This window comes from Oncorhynchus gorbuscha, linkage group LG21 (genome assembly GCF_021184085.1).
Source record: "Oncorhynchus gorbuscha isolate QuinsamMale2020 ecotype Even-year linkage group LG21, OgorEven_v1.0, whole genome shotgun sequence".
NCBI lineage: Eukaryota > Metazoa > Chordata > Actinopteri > Salmoniformes > Salmonidae > Oncorhynchus > Oncorhynchus gorbuscha.
The window spans coordinates 17,062,531-17,084,036 of record NC_060193.1 but is presented as its reverse complement, the minus strand read 5'-3'; the positions used below and the strand labels follow the sequence as shown (position 1 = coordinate 17,084,036).

Below are 21,506 nucleotides of genomic sequence, written 5' to 3'. Positions count from 1 at the left end.
GTAATTTGCTTTCTAATAATCATGATCTTTTCCTCAAAGAAGTTCATGAATTTATCACTGCTAAAGTGAAAGCCATCCTCTCTTGGGGAATGCTGCTTTTTAGTTAGCTTGTGACAGTATCAAAAAGGAATTTCTGATTGTTCTTATTTTCCTCAATTAAGTTAGAAAAATAGGATGATCGAGCAGCAGTGAGGGCTCTTCGGTACTGCACGGTACTGTCTTTCCAAGCTAGTCGGAAGACTTCCATTTTGGTGGGGCGCCATTTCCGTTCCAATTTTCTGGATGCTTGCTTCAGAGCTCGGGTATTTTCTGTGTACCAGGGAGCTAGATTCTTATGAGAAATGTTTTTAGTTTTTAGCGGTGCAACTGCATCTAGGGTATTGCGCAAGGTTAAATTGAGTTCCTCAGTTAGGTGGTTAACTGATTTTTATCCTCTGGCATCCTTGGGTAGACAGAAGGAATCTGGAAGGACATCAAGGAATCTTTGTGTTGTCTTTGAATTTATAGCACGACTTTTGATGTTCCTTGGTTGGGGTCTGAGCAGTTAATTTGTTGCAATTGCAAACGTAATTAAATGGTGGTCTGATAGTCCAGGATTATGAGGAAAAACATTAAGATTCACAACATTTATTCCACGGGACAAAACTAGGTCCAGAGTATGACTGTGACAGTGAGTGGGACCAGAGACATGTTGGACAAAACCCACTGATTCAGTTTTGTTAACTGCCTTGTTCAGGGGCAGAATGACAGATTTTACCTTGGGGATTCGATCTATCATGATTAAATGTAGTTAGTTGTTTCATACATAGAATCTGATCTATCATGATTAAATGTAGTTAGTTGATTCATACATAGAATCTGCTCTATCATGATTAAATGTAGTTAGTTGATTCATGCATAGAATCTGCTCTATCATGATTAAATGTAGTTAGTTGATTCATACATAGAATCTGCTCCATCATGATTAAATGTAGTTAGTTGATTCATACATAGAATCTGCTCCATCATGATTAAATATAGTTAGTTGATTCATACATAGAATCTGCTCTATCATGATTAAATGTAGTCAGTTGATTCATACATAGAATCTGCTCCATCATGATTAAATGTAGTTAGTTGTTTCATACATAGAATCTGATCTATCATGATTAAATGTAGTTAGTTGATTCTTACATAGAATCTGCTCTATCATGATTAAATGTAGTTAGTTGATTCATACATAGAATCTGCTCCATCATGATTAAATGTAGTTAGTTGATTCATACATAGAATCTGCTCCATCATGATTAAAACCTGTTAAAGATAGGGCTGTCTGCTGCCCCCTTTGGAGGAATTGCGTGCCCATATTAAACAGAAATAAAATCTATCAAAAATTGCTAATATATGCATATATATAGAAAACACTCTAAAGCTTCTAAAACCGTTTAAATTATGTCTGTATGTAAAGCAGAACTCTCAGGGCAGTCATTCTCCCAAACTCTCTCTTGTCATCATAAAAGTTGGCCCAACTTTGACGTCATCGCACCCACCCATTCCCAAGCACCTACAGACCTGGGAACAGTTTGTATGTCTTCAGCGCGATGTCTGTGTGCTCACGAGAGTTTTGGCGGGCCGAAACCTTTCGTTCACGCGAAAAAACAGGTTACTCTCATGCGCGCTCTGCTCGGGTGATGTCTTTTTTCCAAGATTGATTAAACGATGCATGTGTTTCTGTTCGTCCTCAGGATTGTTGTGCACCTTTATAACATGCTAAAGCTTGATTCTGAACATAGTTTGACAAGTTTAGTCGACATATAACATGTAATTTCGACGTTTTGGTGCGGATCCACTTGACTTTTGGCTGCATTTCAACCAAAATATGTGGTGTTTGATAACCGAAAGACACAGACTTCAAAACTAAACGCTGTTTTTGGTAAGTATAATTCCTTCCAGGTCTTCTGACGGAAGAACAGCAAAGGTAAGGGAATATTTATGTGGTAAATTTGGGTTTCTGTGGACTCCAAGATAGAGGAGCCATAATGCTAATTTCTGAGCGCCGACTCATATTATAGCCTAGTGAACCAATTCTGTAACGTTAAAAATAAATGTAACACAGCGATTGCATTTAGAAGAAGTGTATCTTTCTATATATATGTAGAACATGCATATTTAGTCAAAGTTTATGATGTGTATTGCTTGTTATCTGACGTTATCTGCCGGAGCTATCGTCATTTCTCAGGACATTTGAGTAGCATTTTTTTGAACAATGCGTCATTGTAAACAGAGATTTATGGATATATATAGCATATTATTGAAAAAAACATAAATATACTGTGTAACATGTTATATTACTGTCATCTGATGAAGATTTCAAAAGGTTAGTGAATTATTTTTCCTGCGTTTGTTGATTGCATATTTTGTTCAACTTGGCTATGTAAATTAGCTGTGTCTTCGGTGGTGGTTTGACATAAATATGTGCTATGTTTTCGCCGTAAAACATTTTAGAAATCTGACTTGCTGGGTAGATAAACAAGGTGTTTATCTTTCATTTGAGCTATTGGACTTGTTAATGTGTGGAGGTTAAATATTTTTAAGAATATTTTTTGCGTTCCATGCGCCACATTCCAGCTGAACGTGGGAGGGAAAGTTCCCAATTGGGACTCACGATCCCCAACAGGTTTTAAATGTAGTTAGTTGATTCATACATAGAATCTGCTCTATCATGATTAAATGTAGTTAGTTGTTTCATACATAGAATCTGCTCCATCATGATTAAATGTAGTTAGTTGATTCATACATAGAATCTGATCTATCATGATTAAATGTAGTTAGTTGATTCATACATAGAATCTGATCTATCATGATTAAATGTAGCTAGTTGATTCATACATAGAATCTGATCTATCATGATTAAATGTAGCTAGTTGATTCATACATAGAATCTGATCTATCATGATTAAATGTAGCTAGTTGATTCATACATAGAATCTGATCTATCATGATTAAATGTAGCTAGTTGATTCATACATAGAATCTGATCTATCATGATTAAATATAGTTAGTTGATTCATACATATAATCTGTTCTGTTATGATTAAATGTGGTCCGTGCACCAATCTTTCCAGAATACTTACATAATTATTATTTAAAAAATACAAGGAATTTACAGGTAATTGCCAAAATAAAGGAACCGCTTGAGTCAATGAGGGGTACAACGTATATTGAAAGCAGGTGCTTTCACACAAATGCGGTTTCTGAGTTAATTAAGCAATGCTTAGTGTCTAAAAATACTGGGCATGTGCAGTTGCCTATTATTTCGGCTACAATGGCTATGCCCCCATAGGATGACATTGCCCCCATCCACATGGCACGAGTGGTTCCCGAATGGTTTGATGAGCATGAAAAGGAAGTAAACCATATGCAATGGCCGTCTCAGTTACCAGATCTCAACCCAATTGTCCACTTAAGGGAGATTGTGGCGTGTCGCCTAAGACAGCGTTTTCCACCACCATCAACAAAATACCACAGACACTTAGAATCCATGCCATTGAAGCTGTTCTGGCTAGAGGTCCAATACCCTATTAAGACACTTGATGTTGGTGCTTCCCTTATTTTGCCAGTTATCTGTAGCTACACAGCAGAGCTGTGGAAAAACACAAACGTTAAGGCAAATGCAGTTCATGTTCCAATCTTTACAAAGTACTGTATGACAACCATATCTCTTCAATCACTATATGAAATTAAATGTTGGGGTGTATGGTCAGAACAGTCCCCACTCAAAATAAAACCAGCATGATACAATTGCCTTTCACATGTTATTTTGAGACACATAACTCAAAATATGTCTAAAAATCACAAATAAAGAAATAGGATGAAGCATTAAGAGATGGAGGCTTGATGAAGTGAACAAATATCTTCAGAGTGTCCAGAGTTGAGTATGGAGGTGCAGGGTTTTATGACACCTCACGCCCATTGTAAATTATAAGGCAGCATGAATCGAAACATTTTAGCATTCTCCCATTTTTTCCTCTAAATATATGAAAGTGCAGGAGCTAACAAATTTTACCTTTATTTAACCAGGCAAGTCAGTTAAGAACAAATTCTTATTTTCAATGATGGCCTAGGAACAGTGGGTTAACTGCCTGTTCAGGGGCAGAACGACAGATTTGTACCTTGTTAGCTCGGGGGTTTGAACTTGCAACCTTCCGGTTACTAGTCCAACGCTCTAAGGCTACCCTGCCGCCCCGTTAGAGAGAGAAAGGTTACAGGGGAAAAGCAGTCAGACTTCACCTTTAGTGGGTACAGCCTGGTAAACATCTGGGGTTTCTTATCGCCCCCTTCAGGGACAGGCCTGTAACTACTCCACATTCTAGTGGATCACGAGATAGAAACTAATATGGTCATTGGTCATTATAACAACAGCATAAGCCCTCAGTCTACTGGGTCTGCGTTCTTATTCCTTCCTCTCTCTATCTCTCTCTCATCATAAAAGTAGAGACATGGAACACTTCTGTATGGGTTCATATCAGTAGAAGTCAATCTGAATGTGGTTTACAGAAGACTGACAGCACTATGGTGCATAGAGAGTTTGTAAGAAAGTGTTGCTTTACATAATAAGAAGTATAGAAACGGTCAAGATGTAAATGCATGGTTTCAACTCAGAACTACAGAGAGTAAAATGAATATGTCCTTAAATCACGTTGTATTTCAACACAATGATGTGGGGAATCACCACTTTATTAGATATGAAAATTAATACAAAATATAACACAACTTCTCCATTTTTAATTCCATAGTGGAAAATTCATCTGGCTCCTTTAACAACTACTGAAACCATTTTACAAAATACATGTTGAAAATGTATATCTGCTGTAAAAAAAAATATTTTTTATTTTTACAAAATACTTATTAGACAGTATTTAAAAAAGAATACAAGTAAAAAGTAAGTGGAGTTTAAAGGGAGACTCAGCGATATGACGTAGATGCAGAAAGTGAACAGTGGTTCAATTTCCACAACAACTAAGAGCGTTTAACTTCTCTGCTGTATTGGCTAACACGCTGAACAGCGTGAGGTGAACCCGTGCATATGCGCAGATACTGTGTGTGACTGAAGTCTTGCATCTCACTCATCTCAATATCTGCGATGCTACTTGTGGCAATGTCATTTCCCTGAGTCTACCTTAAAAATAAAAATAAGCATTAAAGCTGCATTATGTAAATATACATTTTTTATAAAAAACTATATCTACGTGTTCCAACTCAATTGTTATAGCACCTTCAGCCAATCAAGTATAAACACATCTTTAGTATTCTAAATTCAAATTAAAAACTGAAAAGATTCACGTACTGTATACTCTAAAGCATGAGGCTCAACTATTTCCAGCTGCATGTAAAAAGCATGACATTATGTAAAACACAACACATTAAAAAATTGCAGGAAATTCAACTTTTAAACAAAAAAAGGCACTACACTCTTGTTTTATTAACGAACTGAAATAAAGAGGCAAGTGGAATATTTCATGAAAAATCGACATCAATCAACAATAACGAAAAAAAGCTTACAATCCACCAAAAGCTGAGAATGTAAACTTACAAAACCATAACATTCAGCATTTGTGAAATTCCATTCAGTGATATTAAACTCAGTAAACACTATCATATATCAACGTCAAAAAACAAAAACCACAAAAACCACAAAAGTGGTTGTTCAGCTTACAGTTCATACCGTAATGATCACACGGATGATTCGTTCTGTTCGATGACATCATCACATGCTATCTGGTCTTGACAAGATTTGACTGTTGAACACAAACCTGTAGGAATATAATGGATGGAAAGTAGCATTACTTATTTTGTACATAATGTTGACGCTACCGTCTCTTATGAACAAAAATAACTTCTGGATATCAGGACTGCGATTACTGACCACGGACTGGCAGAATTATTTTTTCCTTAAACGAGTCTGACGAGTCCAACGCAAATGATATACTGCCTTCTCAGGAACAGGCCCAGATCCCCGTGATTTGCGTTTAGAGGAAGCAGAGAAAATGGGGCCAAAGGGCCGGCTGCTTTCTGAGAATTCGTAAGCGTTTGAATAAACCCCTACTTCCTTCCATTCTGCTAGCTATCGTGCAATCTTTGGAGAATAAAATCGATGACCTACATGGAAGATTGAACTACCAACGGGACATTCAAAACTGTAATATCTTATTCTTCATGGAGTCGTGGCTGAAGGACGACACTATCAACATACAGCTGGCTGGTTACACGCTGTATCGGCAGGATAGAACAGCGGCGTCTGGTAAGACAACGGATGGTGGACTATGTATTTTTGTAAATAAAAGCTGGTGTAAGATATCTAAGGAAGTCTCAAGCTATTGTTCGCCTGAGGTAGAGTATCTCATGATAAGCTGTAGACCACACTATCTACCTAGAGAGTTTTCATCTGTATATTTTGTAGCTGTTTTACATACCAGCACAGTCAGAGGCTGGCACTAAGATAGCATTGAGCTGTATTCCGCCATCAGCAAACAAGAAAATGCTCACCCAGAGGTGGCGCTCCTAGTAAATGGGGACAGTAATACAGGGAAACTTAAATCAGTTTTACCAAATTTCTATCAGTATGTTACATGTGCAACCAGAGGGAAAAACTCCACACACAGAGACTCATACAAAGCTCTCCCTCGCCCTCCATTTGACACATCTGACCATAATTCTATCCTCCTGATTCCTGCTTACATGCAAAAATTAAAGCAGGAAGCACCCGTGACTAGATCAATAAAAAAAGTGGTCAGATGAAACAGATGCTAAGCTACAGGACTGTTTTGCTAGCACAGACTGGATTACGTTCCGTGATTCCTTCGATGGCATTGAGGAGTACATCACATCAGTCATTGGCTTCATCAACAAGTGCATCAATGATGTCGTCCCCACAGTCACCGTACGTACATACACCAACCAGAAGCCATGGATTACACTGAGCTAAAGGCTAGAGCTGCCACTTTCAAGGAGAAGGAGTCTAACCCGGAAGCTTACAAGAAATCCCGCTATGCCCTCTGATGAACCATCAAACAGGTAAAGCATCAATACAGGACTAAGATCAACTCATACTACACTGGCTCTGACTGTCGTCAGATGTGGTAGGGCTTGCAAACCATTACAGACTTCAAATGGAAGCACAGCCCTGCCCAGTGACACGAGCAAACCAGATGACATAAACAACTTCTATGCTCACTTTGAGGAAAAAAAACACTGAAACATGCATGAGAGCACCAGCTGTTCTGGAAGACTGTGTGATCATGCTCTCCGCAGCCAATGTGAGTAAGACCTTTAAACAGGTCAACATTCACAAGGTCGCAGGGCCAAACAATTACGTGTACTGCGAGCATGAGCTGACCAACTGGCAAGTGTCTTCATTGAAATTTTCAACCTCTCCCTGTCCGAGTCTGTAATTCCAACAGTTTTAAGCAGACCACCACAGTGCTTGTTCCCAAGAACACTAAGGTAACCTTCCTAAATGATTACCGACCGGCAGCACTCACGTCTGTAGCCATGGAGTGCTTTGAAAGGCTGGTCATGGCTCACATCAACACCATAGTCCCAGAAACTATAGACCCACTCCAATTTGCATACCAACAGATCCACAGATAATGCAACCTCTATTGCCCTCCACACATTTCCCTTTCCCACCTGGACAAAAGGAATTGTTATGCAGGTGAATGAGGACCCAAAAGCGACTTGGCGAAAACAGAGTCTTTAATCCAGTTTAAGGAAATAGCAATACTCCTAGACAAATCGGAGCGGTAACTAAAGCATAAAAACAATATCACTCGTAATCACGAGAACTGACTGGAGACTCGATAATAAACTGCAGGTTGCCTCGGGAAGGCACTTGACCGTAGCAGACTCAGACACCTGCTCACCACGCAGCATCTGAGGGAAACACGACACGACAGGGCGATACAAAGACACAGCACGGTGAACAATATACAAGGATCCGACAGGGCAGAAACGGAAAACAAGGGGAGAAATAGGGACTCTAATCAGGGGAAAAGATAGGGAACAGGTGTGGGAAGACTAAATGATTGATTAGGGGAATAGGAACAGCTGGGAGCAGGAACGGAACGACAGAGAGAAGAGAGAGAGGGAGGGAGAGAGAAAAAGGGGAACGAACCTAAAAAGACCAGCAGGGGGAAAACGAACAGAAGGAAAAGCAAAATGACAAGACAATATAAGACAAAACATGACAGGAATACCTATGTGAGAATGCTATTTATTGACAACAGCTCAGCTTTCAACACCTTAGTGCCCTCAAAGATCATCACTAAGCTAAGGACCCTGGGACTAAACGCCTCCCTTTTCAACTGGATCCTTGGCTTCTTGACGGGCCGCCCCCAGGTGGTAAGGGTAGGTAACAACACATCCGCCACACTGATCCTCAACACAGAGGCCCCTCAGGGGTGCGTGCTCCATCCCCTGCTGTCCTCCCTGTTCACTCATGATTGCACGGCCAGGCACTACTCCAACACCATCATTAAGTTTGCCGATGACACAACAGTGGGAGGCCTGATCACAGACCATGACAAGACAGCCTATAGGGATGAGGTCAGAGACCAGGCCGCGTGGTGACAAGACAAAAGGAGATGATTGTGGACTACTGGAAAAAAGAGTACAGAGCATGACCCCATTCTCATCGACTGGGCTGCAGTGGAGCAGGATGAGAGCTTCAAGTTCCTTGGTGTCCACATAACCAACAAAATAACATGGTCCAATCAAACCAAGACAGTCGTGAAGCTGGCACGTCAAAACCTTTTCACGTTCAGGAGAGTGAAAAAACATGGCATGGGTCCTCAGATCCTCAAAAGGTTCTACAGTTGCACCAGCGAGAGCATCCTGACTGGTTGCATCACCGCCTGGTATGGCAACTGCCCGGCCACCGACCGCAATGCACTACAGAGGGGAATGCGAAAGGCCCACTACATCACTTGGGCCAAGCTTCCTGCCATCCAGGACCTCTATACCAGGCGGTGTCAGAGGAAGGCCCTAAAAATTGTCAAGGACTCCAGCCACCCTATTCATAGACTGTTTTCTTTGCTACTGCACGGCAAGCGGTACCGGAGCATCAAGTCAAGGTCCAAGAGGCTTCTAAACAGCTTCTACCCCCAAGAAATGAGACTCCTGAACATCTAATCAAATGGCTATCCAGACTATTTGCGTTGCCCCCCTCCCCCATTTTACACAGCTGCAACTCTCTGTTGTTATCCTCTATCCATAATCACTTTCATAACTCTACTTAAATGGACATATTACCTCAGCTAACTTGTGCCCCCACACATTGACTCTGTACCGGCACCCCCCTTTATATAGTCTCTTTAATGACTTGTTACTACATGTACTGTATTTCTTTTTCTTATCTGTATTTTTTTAACTGCATTGTTGGTTAGGGACTCGTAAGTAAGTCTTTCACTGTAAGGTCTGCACCTGATTCGGCACATGTGACTAATACAATCAGATTTGATTTGATTTGACATAAAGAAGGAGATTATCAAGCTGGATGAGCTGAGTGTAAATACACTGAAATAAAGTTCTCACCTCGAGCCCTGCAGCATTTCACCGTCAGCACGATGGACACCAGTAGAAAGGGAGACATCACCAGTAGACCACACAGCAGCCTGGTCAGAGAGATGGAGACAATGGAACCTGGAGGGACTAGAAAAACACATGTTTACCATCAAGGTTATATATGATTCAGATTATAGAGCATGAAAAGAAAGTAGGATGGCCGTCTTTTGACAATTTAGTTGAGAGATCATATTTTGAAGAGGAGTGGAATTCCAAAACATATATTAACATTGACACTTAAATCACATGTTTTTAACATAGAAAATAAAAAGGTATCTAACTTGTGATACTACACACTTTCTCACCTCTCACTGTCACCCAGCTCTCTGGTGATTCTCCTTCACCAGATTTACACTTATAGAATCCTTCATCTGACTTGGATACTGTAGGGATGGTCATCTCTCCTGTGGTCTCATTCTTGATGAGTGTTCCATCTTTGTAGAAATCAGTATTGAGTTTAGGATTTGTTCCCTGATGTCTAAATGTACAGGTCAGAGTCACAGAGTCTCCTTCAGTCACAGGATGGACAGGACTCTCCAGGATCACATCACCATCTGTGTAACATAATATAAATAATACTGTCAATCTGGAGTCATCACTCATAATACATCAACATCTTATGAGCTTGTATTTATGAGATGCAGTCATTCAGTTACAGAATTGAACATATTATTATACATGTATTTATGAAAGATTAGTGAATGTTGTACAATAGACGTACCATTTACTGTGATGTTGACAGCATTACTGTTCTCTCCTGATCCAGACTCACACCAGAACTGTCATGTTTGTCATTTATTATCATGTCTCGTCCCTGTGCTCCCCATTCTATTCGTTTCCCTCTGCTGGTCTTATTAGGTTCTTTCCCTCTTTCTATCCCTCTCTCTCCCCCTCCCTCTCTCACTCTCTCGCTCTCTCTTCTCTCTATCGTTCCGTTCCTGCTCCCAGCTGTTCCTATTCCCCTAATCATCATTTAGTCTTCCCACACCTGTTCCCGATCCTTTCCCCTGATTAGAGTCCCTATTTATTCCTTTGTGTTCCGTTCCTGTCCCGTCGGTTCCTTGTTTAGTATTCACCATGCTGTGATTGCGTTTCGCCCTGTCCTGTCGTGTTTTTGCTGTGATTGTGTATCGCCCTGTCCTGTCGTGTTTTTTGCCTTCATCAGATGCTGCGTGTGAGCAGGTGTCTCTGTCAACTACGGCCTGCGCCTACCCGAAGCGACCTGCAGTCTGTGGCCGCTTCTCCTGTCATTCCCCTCTACAGACTAGAGGATTTCTGTTATTCCCTGTTTGGACTTGAATAAACTCTGTTTCTGTTAAGTCGCTTTTGGGTCCTCTTTCACCTGCATGACAGAAGGAACCGACCAAGGTATGGACCCAGCGACTTCAGACGCTCGTTACACTGCCGTCGAGATCCAAGGAGCCATGCTCGGCAGACACGAGCAGGAATTGTCTGCTGCTCGCCATGCCGTGGAGAACCTGGCCGCTCAGGTTTCCGACCTCTCTGGACAGTTCCAGAGTCTACGTCTCGTGCCACCTGTTACTTCCTGGCCTGCCGAGCCTCCAGAACCTAGGGTTAATAACCCACCTTGCTACTCCGGGCAGCCCACTGAGTGCCGCTCCTTTCTCACGCAGTGTGAGATTGTGTTCTCTCTCCAACCCAACACATACTCTAGAGAGAGAGCTCGGGTTGCTTACGTCATTTCACTCCTTACTGGCCGGGCTCGAGAATGGGGCACAGCTATCTGGGAGGCAAGGGCTGATTGCTCTAACAAGTTCCAGAACTTTAAAGAGGAGATGATTCGGGTTTTTGACCGTTCAGTTTTTGGTAGGGAGGCTTCTAGGGCCCTGGCTTCCTTATGCCAAGGTGAACGGTCCATAACGGATTATTCTATTGAGTTTCGCACTCTTGCTGCCTCTAGTGAGTGGAACGAGCCGGCGCTGCTCGCTCGTTTTCTGGAGGGACTCCACGCAGTGGTTAAGGATGAGATTCTCTCCCGGGAGGTTCCTTCAGATGTGGACTCTTTGATTGCTCTCGCCATCCGCATAGAACGACGGGAAGATCTTCGTCACCGGGCTCGTGGAAGAGAGCTCGCATCAACGGTGTTTCCCTGCTCCGCATCGCAACCATCTCCCTCCTCTGGCTTTGAGACTGAGCCCATGCAGCTGGGAGGGATTCGCATCTCGACTAAGGAGAGGGAACGGAGGATCACCAACCGCCTGTGCCTCTATTGCGGAGTTGCTGGACATTTTGTTAATTCATGTCCAGTAAGAGGCCAGAGCCCATCAGTAAGCGGAGGGCTACTGGTGAGCGCTACTACTCAGGTCTCTTCATCTAGATCTTGTACTACTATGTCGGTCCATCTACGCTGGACCGGTTCGGGTGCTACATGCAGTGCCTTGATTGACTCTGGGGCTGAGGGTTGTTTCATGGACGAAGCATGGGTTCGGAAACATAACATTCCTTTCAGACCGTTAGACAAGCCTACGCCCATGTTTGCCTTAGATGGTAGTCATCTTCCCAGTATCAAATTTGAGACACTACCTTTAACTCTCACAGTATCTGGTAACCACAGTGAGACTATTTCTTTTTGATTTTCCGTTCACCGTTTACACCTGTTGTTTTGGGTCATCCCTGGCTAGTATGTCATAATCCTTCTATTAATTGGTCTAGTAATTCTATCCTATCCTGGAACGTTTCTTGTCATGTGAAGTGTTTAATGTCTGCCATCCCTCCCGTTTCTTCTGTCCCTACTTCTCAGGAGGAACCTGGCGATTTGACAGGAGTGCCGGAGGAATATCATGATCTGCGCACGGTCTTCAGTCGGTCCCGAGCCAACTCCCTTCCTCCTCACCGGTCGTATGATTGTAGTATTGATCTCCTTCCGGGGACCACTCCTCCTCGAGGTAGACTATACTCTCTGTCGGCTCCCGAACGTAAGGCTCTCGAGGATTATTTGTCTGTGTCTCTTGACGCCGGTACCATAGTGCCTTCTTCTTCTCCGGCCGGGGCGGGGTTCTTTTTTTAAGAAGAAGGACGGTACTCTGCGCCCCTGCGTGGATTATCGAGGGCTGAATGACATAACGGTTAAGAATCGTTATCCGCTTCCCCTTATGTCATCAGCCTTCGAGATTCTGCAGGGAGCCAGGTGCTTTACTAAGTTGGACCTTCGTAACGCTTACCATCTCGTGCGCATCAGAGAGGGGGACGAGTGGAAAACGGCGTTTAACACTCCGTTAGGGCATTTTGAGTACCGGGTTCTGCCGTTCGGTCTCGCCAATGCGCCAGCTGTTTTTCAGGCATTAGTTAATGATGTTCTGAGAGACATGCTGAACATCTTTGTTTTTGTCTATCTTGACGATATCCTGATTTTTTCTCCGTCACTCGAGATTCATGTTCAGCACGTTCGACGTGTTCTACAGCGCCTTTTAGAGAATTGTCTCTACGTAAAGGCTGAGAAGTGCTCTTTTCATGTCTCCTCCGTTACTTTTCTCGGTTCCGTTATTTCCGCTGAAGGCATTCAGATGGATTCCGCTAAGGTCCAAGCTGTCAGTGATTGGCCCGTTCCAAGGTCACGTGTCGAGTTGCAGCGCTTTTTAGGTTTCGCTAATTTCTATCGGCGTTTCATTCGTAATTTCGGTCAAGTTGCTGCTCCTCTCACAGCTCTTACTTCTGTCAAGACGTGTTTTAAGTGGTCCGGTTCCGCCCAGGGAGCTTTTGATCTTCTAAGAGAACGTTTTACGTCCGCTCCTATCCTCGTTACTCCTGACGTCACTAGACAATTCATTGTCGAGGTTGACGCTTCAGAGGTAGGCGTGGGAGCCATTCTATCCCAGCGCTTCCAGTCTGACGATAAGGTTCATCCTTGCGCTTATTTTTCTCATCGCCTGTCGCCATCTGAGCGCAACTATGATGTGGGTAACCGTGAACTGCTCGCCATCCGCTTAGCCCTAGGCGAATGGCGACAGTGGTTGGAGGGGCGACCGTTCCTTTTGTCGTTTGGACAGACCATAAGAACCTTGAGTACATCCGTTCTGCCAAACGACTTAATGCCCGTCAAGCTCGTTGGGCGTTGTTTTTCGCTCGTTTCGAGTTTGTGATTTCTTACCGTCCGGGTAGCAAGAACACCAAGCCTGATGCCTTATCCCGTCTGTTTAGTTCTTCTGTGGCTTCTACTGATCCCGAGGGATTCTTCCTTATGGGCGTGTTGTCGGGTTAACAGTCTGGGGAATTGAAAGACAGGTTAAGCAAGCACTCACGCACACTGCGTCGCCGCGCGCTTGTCCTAGTAACCTCCTTTTCGTTCCTGTTTCCACTCGTCTGGCTGTTCTTCAGTGGGCTCACTCTGCCAAGTTAGCTGGTCATCCCGGTGTTCGAGGCACTCTTGCGTCTATTCGCCAGCGCTTTTGGTGGCCGACTCAGGAGCGTGACACGCGCCGTTTCGTGGCTGCTTGTTCGGACTGCGCGCAGACTAAGTCGGGTAACTCTCCTCCTGCCGGTCGTCTCAGACCGCTCCCCATTCCTTCTCGACCATGGTCTCACATCGCCTTAGGCTTCACTACCGGTCTGCCTTTGTCTGCGGGGAAGACTGTGAGAGCCGCCAATAAACGCAGGATTAAGAGTCCAAGGTATTGTTGCGGCCAGAGAGTGGGGCTTTCCACTCGCAACCTTCCTCTTACGACAGCTTCTCGTAAGTTGACTCCGCGGTTCATTGGTCCGTTCCGTGTCTCCCAGGTCGTCAATCCTGTCGCTGTGCGACTGCTTCTTCCGCGACATCTTCGTCGCGTCCATCCTGTCTTCCATGTCTCCTGTGTTAAGCCCTTTCTTCGCACCCCCGTTCGTCTTCCCTCCCCCCCTCCCGTCCTTGTCGAGAGCGCACCTATTTACAAGGTACATAAGATCATGGACATGCGTTCTCGGGGACGGGGTCACCAATACTTAGTGGATTGGGAGGGTTACGGTCCTGAGGAGAGGAGTTGGGTTCCGTCTCGGGACGTGCTGGACCGTTCACTCATCGATGATTTCCTCCGTTGCCGCCAGGATTCCTCCTCGAGTGCGCCAGGAGGCGCTCGGTGAGTGGGGGGGTACTGTCATGTTTGTCATTTATTATCATGTCTCGTCCCTGTGCTCCCCATTCTATTCGTTTCCCTCTGCTGGTCTTATTAGGTTCTTTCCCTCTTTCTATCCCTCTCTCTCCCCCTCCCTCTCTCACTCTCTCGCTCTCTCTTCTCTCTATCGTTCCGTTCCTGCTCCCAGCTGTTCCTATTCCCCTAATCATCATTTAGTCTTCCCACACCTGTTCCCGATCCTTTCCCCTGATTAGAGTCCCTATTTATTCCTTTGTGTTCCGTTCCTGTCCCGTCGGTTCCTTGTTTAGTATTCACCATGCTGTGATTGCGTTTCGCCCTGTCCTGTCGTGTTTTTGCTGTGATTGTGTATCGCCCTGTCCTGTCGTGTTTTTTTGCCTTCATCAGATGCTGCGTGTGAGCAGGTGTCTCTGTCAACTACGGCCTGCGCCTACCCGAAGCGACCTGCAGTCTGTGGCCGCTTCTCCTGTCATTCCCCTCTACAGACTAGAGGATTTCTGTTATTCCCTGTTTGGACTTGAATAAACTCTGTTTCTGTTAAGTCGCTTTTGGGTCCTCTTTCACCTGCATGACAAGAACACTCCACTGGACCATGTTGTCAATGATCTGATGGTGCAGGTGGATTCTGTTATTGATCTCCAGGTAGATGGACACTCTGACAGCCATGCTGTCTCTGTGTGTCTCTTCAGTCTCCATCCAGTAGAGTTCCCCTTCAGCTCACAGGTCAGTGACAGAGACTTTGATGTAAAATGTTGAGTTGTGTTGGGATTTACTGTAAGAGACACTGAAGGTTGCATATCTGTAACAAAGAGAGACAGAGTCAAACCTATAGTTATATAGACACATGAGGGTGACTTAAATATGATTCAATAGAGTTTCAATGCAGTTAGTTACCTCCTGACCAGAGAAACTGAGGTTCACTGTAGAGTGTGTCATAGACTGGGTCTCCTCTCCCAGCTCGACACACATATCCTCCTGTGTGAGTAGGACCAGCAGGGATCAGAGTGTAGGAGTCTTCACTAGTCACATTGTCAGATAGGGGCTGTAGAGAGTAAGACTTGTCTGATAGGGAGAGTAACCCAGCTCTGTAGGGAACAGTCCTGTACCAGGAGAACCTCCAGTCTGTAGACGTCTTGTCAACTTCACAGCTCAGAGTCACCGAGTCTCCAGGGTTCATCCACTGAGGAGAGATACTCAGGACAGGTTGGGGTTGATCTGTGATTTGATAGAGGACAGGTTTCAACCTTTCAGTCTTAGAAAGTATTCTAGTGAACCCAATTTATTTTATACATGATTAAATAGACTTACCACATTTACATTTACATTTAAGTCATTTAGCAGACGCTCTTATCCAGAGCGACTTACAAATTGGTGCATTCACCTTATGACATCCAGTGGGACAGTCACTTAACAATAGTGCATCTAAAACTTAGGGGGGGTGGGGTGAGAGGGATTACTTAACCTATCCTAGGTATTCCTTAAAGAGGTGGGGTTTCAGGTGTCTCCGGAAGGTGGTGATTGACTCCGCTGTCCTGGCGTCATGAGGGAGTTTGTTCCACCATTGGGGGCCAGGGCAGCGAACAGTTTTGACTGGGCTGAGCGGAGCTGTACTTCCTCAGTGGTAGGGAGGCGAGCAGGCCAGAGGTGGATGAACGCAGTGCCCTTGTTTGGGTGTAGGGCCTGATCAGAGCCTGGAGGTACTGAGGTGCCGTTCCCCTCACAGCTCCGTAGGCAAGCACCATGGTCTTGTAGCGGATGCGAGCTTCAACTGGAAGCCAGTGGAGAGAACGGAGGAGCGGGGTGACGTGAGAGAACTTGGGAAGGTTGAACACCAGACGGGCTGCGGCGTTCTGGATGAGTTGAAGGGGTTTAATGGCACAGGCAGGGAGCCCAGCCAACAGCGAGTTGCAGTAATCCAGACGGGAGATGACAAGTGCCTGGATTAGGACCTGCGCCGCTTCCTGTGTGAGGCAGGGTCGTACTCTGCGGATGTTGTAGAGCATGAACCTACAGGAACGGGCCACCGCCTTGATGTTAGTTGAGAACGACAGGGTGTTGTCCAGGATCACGCCAAGGTTCTTGGCGCTCTGGGAGGAGGACACAATGGAGTTGTCAACCGTGATGGCGAGATCATGGAACGGGCAGTCCTTCCCCGGGAGGAAGAGCAGCTCCGTCTTGCCGAGGTTCAGCTTGAGGTGGTGATCCGTCATCCACACTGATATGTCTGCCAGACATGCAGAGATGCGATTCGCCACCTGGTCATCAGAAGGGGGAAAGGAGAAGATTAATTGTGTGTCGTCTGCATAGCAATGATAAGAGAGACCATGTGAGGTTATGACAGAGCCAAGTGACTTGGTGTATAGCGAGAATAGGAGAGGGCCAAGAACAGAGCCCTGGGGGACACCAGTGGTGAGAGCGCGTGGTGAGGAGACAGATTCTCGCCACGCCACCTGGTAGGAGCGACCTGTCAGGTAGGACGCAATCCAAGCGTGGGCCGCGCCGGAGATGCCCAACTCGGAGAGGGTGGAGAGGAGGATCTGATGGTTCACAGTATCGAAGGCAGCCGATAGATCTAGAAGGATGAGAGCAGAGGAGAGAGAGTTAGCTTTAGCAGTGCGGAGCGCCTCCGTGATACAGAGGAGAGCAGTCTCAGTTGAATGACTAGTCTTGAAACCTGACTGATTTGGATCAAGAAGGTCATTCAGAGAGAGATAGCGGGAGAGCTGGCCAAGGACGGCACGTTCAAGAGTTTTGGAGAGAAAAGAAAGAAGGGATACTGGTCTGTAATTGTTGACATCGGAGGGATCGAGTGTAGGTTTTTTCAGAAGGGTGCAACTCTCGCTCTCTTGAAGACGGAAGGGACGTAGCCAACGGTCAGGGATGAGTTGATGAGCGAGGTGAGGTAAGGGAGAAGGTCTCCGGAAATGGTCTGGAGAAGAGAGGAGGGGATAGGGTCAAGCGGGCAGGTTGTTGGGCGGCCGGCCGTCACAAGACGCGAGATTTCATCTGGAGAGAGAGGGAGAAAGAGGTCAGAGCACAGGGTAGGGCAGTGTGAGCAGAACCAGCGGTGTCGTTTGACTTAGCAAACGAGGATCGGATGTCGTCGACCTTCTTTTCAAAATGGTTGACGAAGTCATCTGCAGAGAGGGAGGAGGGGGGAGGGGGCGGAGGATTCAGGAGGGAGGAGAAGGTGGCAAAGAGCTTCCTAGGGTTAGAGGCAGATGCTTGGAATTTAGCGTGGTAGAAAGTGGCTTTAGCAGCAGAGACAGAGGAGGAAAATGTAGAGAGGAGGGAGTGAAAGGATGCCAGGTCCGCAGGGAGGCGAGTTTTCCTCCATTTCCGCTCGGCTGCCCGGAGCCCTGTTCTGTGAGCTCGCAATGAGTCATCGAGCCACGGAGCGGGAGGGGAGGACCGAGCCGGCCTGGAGGATAGGGGACATAGAGAGTCAAGGGATGCAGAGAGGGAGGAGAGGAGGGTTGAGGAGGCAGAATCAGGAGATAGGTGGGAGAAGGTTTGAGCGGAGGGAAGAGATGATAGGATGGAAGAGGAGAGAGTAGCGGGGGAGAGAGAGCGAAGGTTGGGACGGCGCGATACCATCCGAGTAGGGGCAGTGTGGGAGGTGTTGGATGAGAGCGAGAGGGAAAAGGATACAAGGCAGTGGTCGGAGACTTGGAGGGGAGTTGCAATGTGGTTAGTGGAAGAACAGCATCTAGTAAAGATGAGGTCGAGCGTATTGCCTGCCTTGTGAGTAGGGGGGAAGGTGAGAGGGTGAGGTCAAAAGAGGAGAGGAGTGGAAAGAAGGAGGCAGAGAGGAAAGAGTCAAAGGTAGACGTGGGGAGGTTAAAGTCGCCCAGAACTGTGAGAGGTGAGCCGTCCTCAGGAAAGGAGCTTATCAAGGCATCAAGCTCATTGATGAACTCTCCGAGGGAACCTGGAGGGCGATAAATGATAAGGATGTTAAGCTTGAAAGGGCTAGTAACTGTGACAGCATGGAATTCAAAGGAGGCGATAGACAGATGGGTAAGGGGAGAAAGAGAGAATGACCACTTGGGAGAGATGAGGATCCCGGTGCCACCACCCCGCTGACCAGACGCTCTCGGGGTGTGCGAGAACACGTGGGCGGACGAAGAGAGAGCAGTAGGAGTAGCAGTGTTGTCTGTGGTGATCCATGTTTCCGTCAGTGCCAAGAAGTCGAGGGACTGGAGGGAGGCATAGGCTGAGATGAACTCTGCCTTGTTGACCGCAGATTGGCAGTTCCAGAGGCTACCGGAGACCTGGAACTCCACGTGGGTCGTGCGCGCTGGGACCACCAGAGTAGGGTGGCCGCGGCCACGCGGTGAGGAGCGTTTGTATGGTCTGTGCAGAGAGGAGAGAACAGGGATAAACAGACACATAGTTGACAGGCTACAGAAGAGGCTACGCTAATGCAAAGGAGATTGGAATGACAAGTGGACTACACGTCTCGAATGTTCAGAAAGTTAAGCTACGTAGCAAGAATCTTATTGACTAAAATTATTAAAATGATAGAGTACTGCTGAAGTAGGCCAGCTGGCAGTGGGTGCGTTGTTGACACTACACTAATCAAGTCGTTCCGTTGAGTGTAATAGTTTCTGCAGTGTTGCTATTCGGGGCTAGCAGGCTAGCTAGCAGTGTTGTTTACGTTACGTTGCGTTAAAAGAACGACAATAGATGGCTAGCGAACCTAGAAAATCGCTCTAGACTACACAATTATCTTTGATACAAAGACGGCTATGTAGCTAGCTAAGTAGCTAGCTACGATCAAACAAATCAAACCGTTGTACTGTAATGAAATGAAGTGAAAATGTGATACAACCTGTGAATGCGACCGGGTAGTTGAGTTCTATACAGAAGACGTTGGCTAGCGTTGGCTAGCTGTTGGCTAGCTAGCAGAGTTGGCTAGCTAGCAGAGTCACCTACGTTAAGGACGACAAATAGCTGGCTAGCTAACCTCGGTAAATTAAGATAATCACTCTAAGACTACACACTCTAAACCTAAACAACACAATTATCTTGGATACGATGATACGAAGACAGCAAAGACAGCTATGTAGCAGCTATGTTACCAGACACAGTCAGTTGTACAGCATCACTGGTCTTGGAGAACTTGTTTCCCTTTACACCCTCACAGGTATATGATCCACTGTTAGTCCAGTAGACAGGACTGATTCTGTACTCAGGCTTTGTGTTAAAGGGGATCACTACCTGACTATTCTTATACCATCTGTAGTTCCAGTCAGAGTCTCCTCCTCCCTGTATGTCACATCTCATAGTAACAGTCTCTCTAATGAATATCTGGGTCCAGTTGGGTTGGAGGGTCAGAACAGCAACAGGTCTCTCTGCACAGACACACAGACAACTAAGTGAATAAATAGTTGCACAATTTGAAATGTATTAATTTATCAATAGGTCAACTCATGAATATAGCTTCAAAATAGCTATAATTGTTGTGATACAATGAGCAGACAAAATATTATACCCCAGGGAACACAGGGTTTGGATCTACAGTTCAGTTGAGCGTAGTGCAATAGAGTAGGGAAGAGTTCAGTAGAGTACAGTACAATAGAGTAGGGAAGAGTTCAGTAGAGTACAGTACAGTAGGGTACAATAGAGTAGGGTACAGTTCAGTAGAGCACAGAATATAGAGTTGGGTACAGTTCAGTAGAGTACAGTACAATAGAGTAGGGTACAGTTCAGTAGAGCACAGAATATAGAGTTGGGTACAGTTCAGTAGAGCACAGGGCAAAACATTAAATTAGAGAACAGTATAGTACAGTTCAGAAGAGCACAGTAGAGTAGGGTACAGTACAGGAGAGTAGGGTACAGTACAGGAGAGCACAGTACAAAATAGTAGGGTATATATCAGCAGAGTACAGTACAATAGATTTGGGTACAGTTCTGTGGAGTACAGTACAATAGAGTAGGGTACAGTACAGTAGAGCACAGTACAATAGAGTAAGTTACAGTTCAGTAGAGCACAGTACAATAGTGCAGGGTACAGTACAGTAGAGCACAGTACAATAGAGTAGGGTACAGTTCAGTAGAGCACAGTACAATAGAGTAGGGTACAGTTCAGTACAGTAGAGTACAATAGAGTAGGGTACAGTATAGTAAATAAGGGTACAGTAGAGTACAATAGAGTAGTGTACAGTACAGTGGAGTACAGTAGAGTAGGGTACAGTACAGTAGAGTACAGTAGAGTAGGGTACAGTTCAGTAGAGTTCAGTGGAGTAGGGTATAGTTCAGTAGAGTACAGTAGAGTAGGGTACAGTTCAGTAGAGTAGGGTACAGTAGAGTAGGGTACAGTAAAATAGAGTAGGGTACAGTTCAGTAGAGCACAGTAAAATAGAGTAGGGTACAGTTCAGTAGAGCACAGTACAATAGAGTAGGGTACAGTTCAGTAGAGCACAGTACAATAGAGTAGGGTACAGTTCAGTAGAGCACAGGGCAAAACATTAAATTAGAGAACAGTATAGTACAGTTCAGAAGAGCACAGTAGAGTAGGGTACAGTTCAGGAGAGTAGGGTACAGTACAGGAGAGCACAGTACAATAGATTTGGGTACAGTTCTGTGGAGTACAGTACAATAGAGTAGGGTACAGTACAGTAGAGCACAGTACAATATAGTAGGGTACAGTACAGTAGAGCACAGTACAATAGAGTAGGGTACAGTTCAGTAGAGTACAATAGAGTAGGGTACAGTACAGTAGAGCACAGTACAATATAGTAGGGTACAGTTCAGTACAGTAGAGTACAATAGAGTAGGGTACAGTATAGTAAATAAGGGTACAGTCGAGTACAA

At 45.1% G+C, this 21,506-nt stretch overlaps 1 protein-coding gene across 1 annotated transcript in view; it reads right to left on the bottom strand.

Moving 5' to 3' along the window:
• Window positions 1-4,674: 4,674 nt before the first annotated feature.
• The window catches only part of LOC124007692 (pregnancy-specific beta-1-glycoprotein 1-like), a 36,013-nt gene continuing 19,181 nt past the window's right edge, over window positions 4,675-21,506 (bottom strand). Inside the window, exons 6-9 of the mRNA XM_046318382.1 lie at window positions 15,582-15,902; window positions 9,906-10,154; window positions 9,571-9,687; window positions 4,675-5,792 (exon numbers count right to left, since the gene is read on the bottom strand). Coding sequence (XP_046174338.1) covers window positions 5,713-5,792; window positions 9,571-9,687; window positions 9,906-10,154; window positions 15,582-15,902 — 767 coding nt within the window. The 3' untranslated portion in view covers window positions 4,675-5,712. The remainder of the gene's footprint in view (window positions 5,793-9,570; window positions 9,688-9,905; window positions 10,155-15,581; window positions 15,903-21,506) is intronic.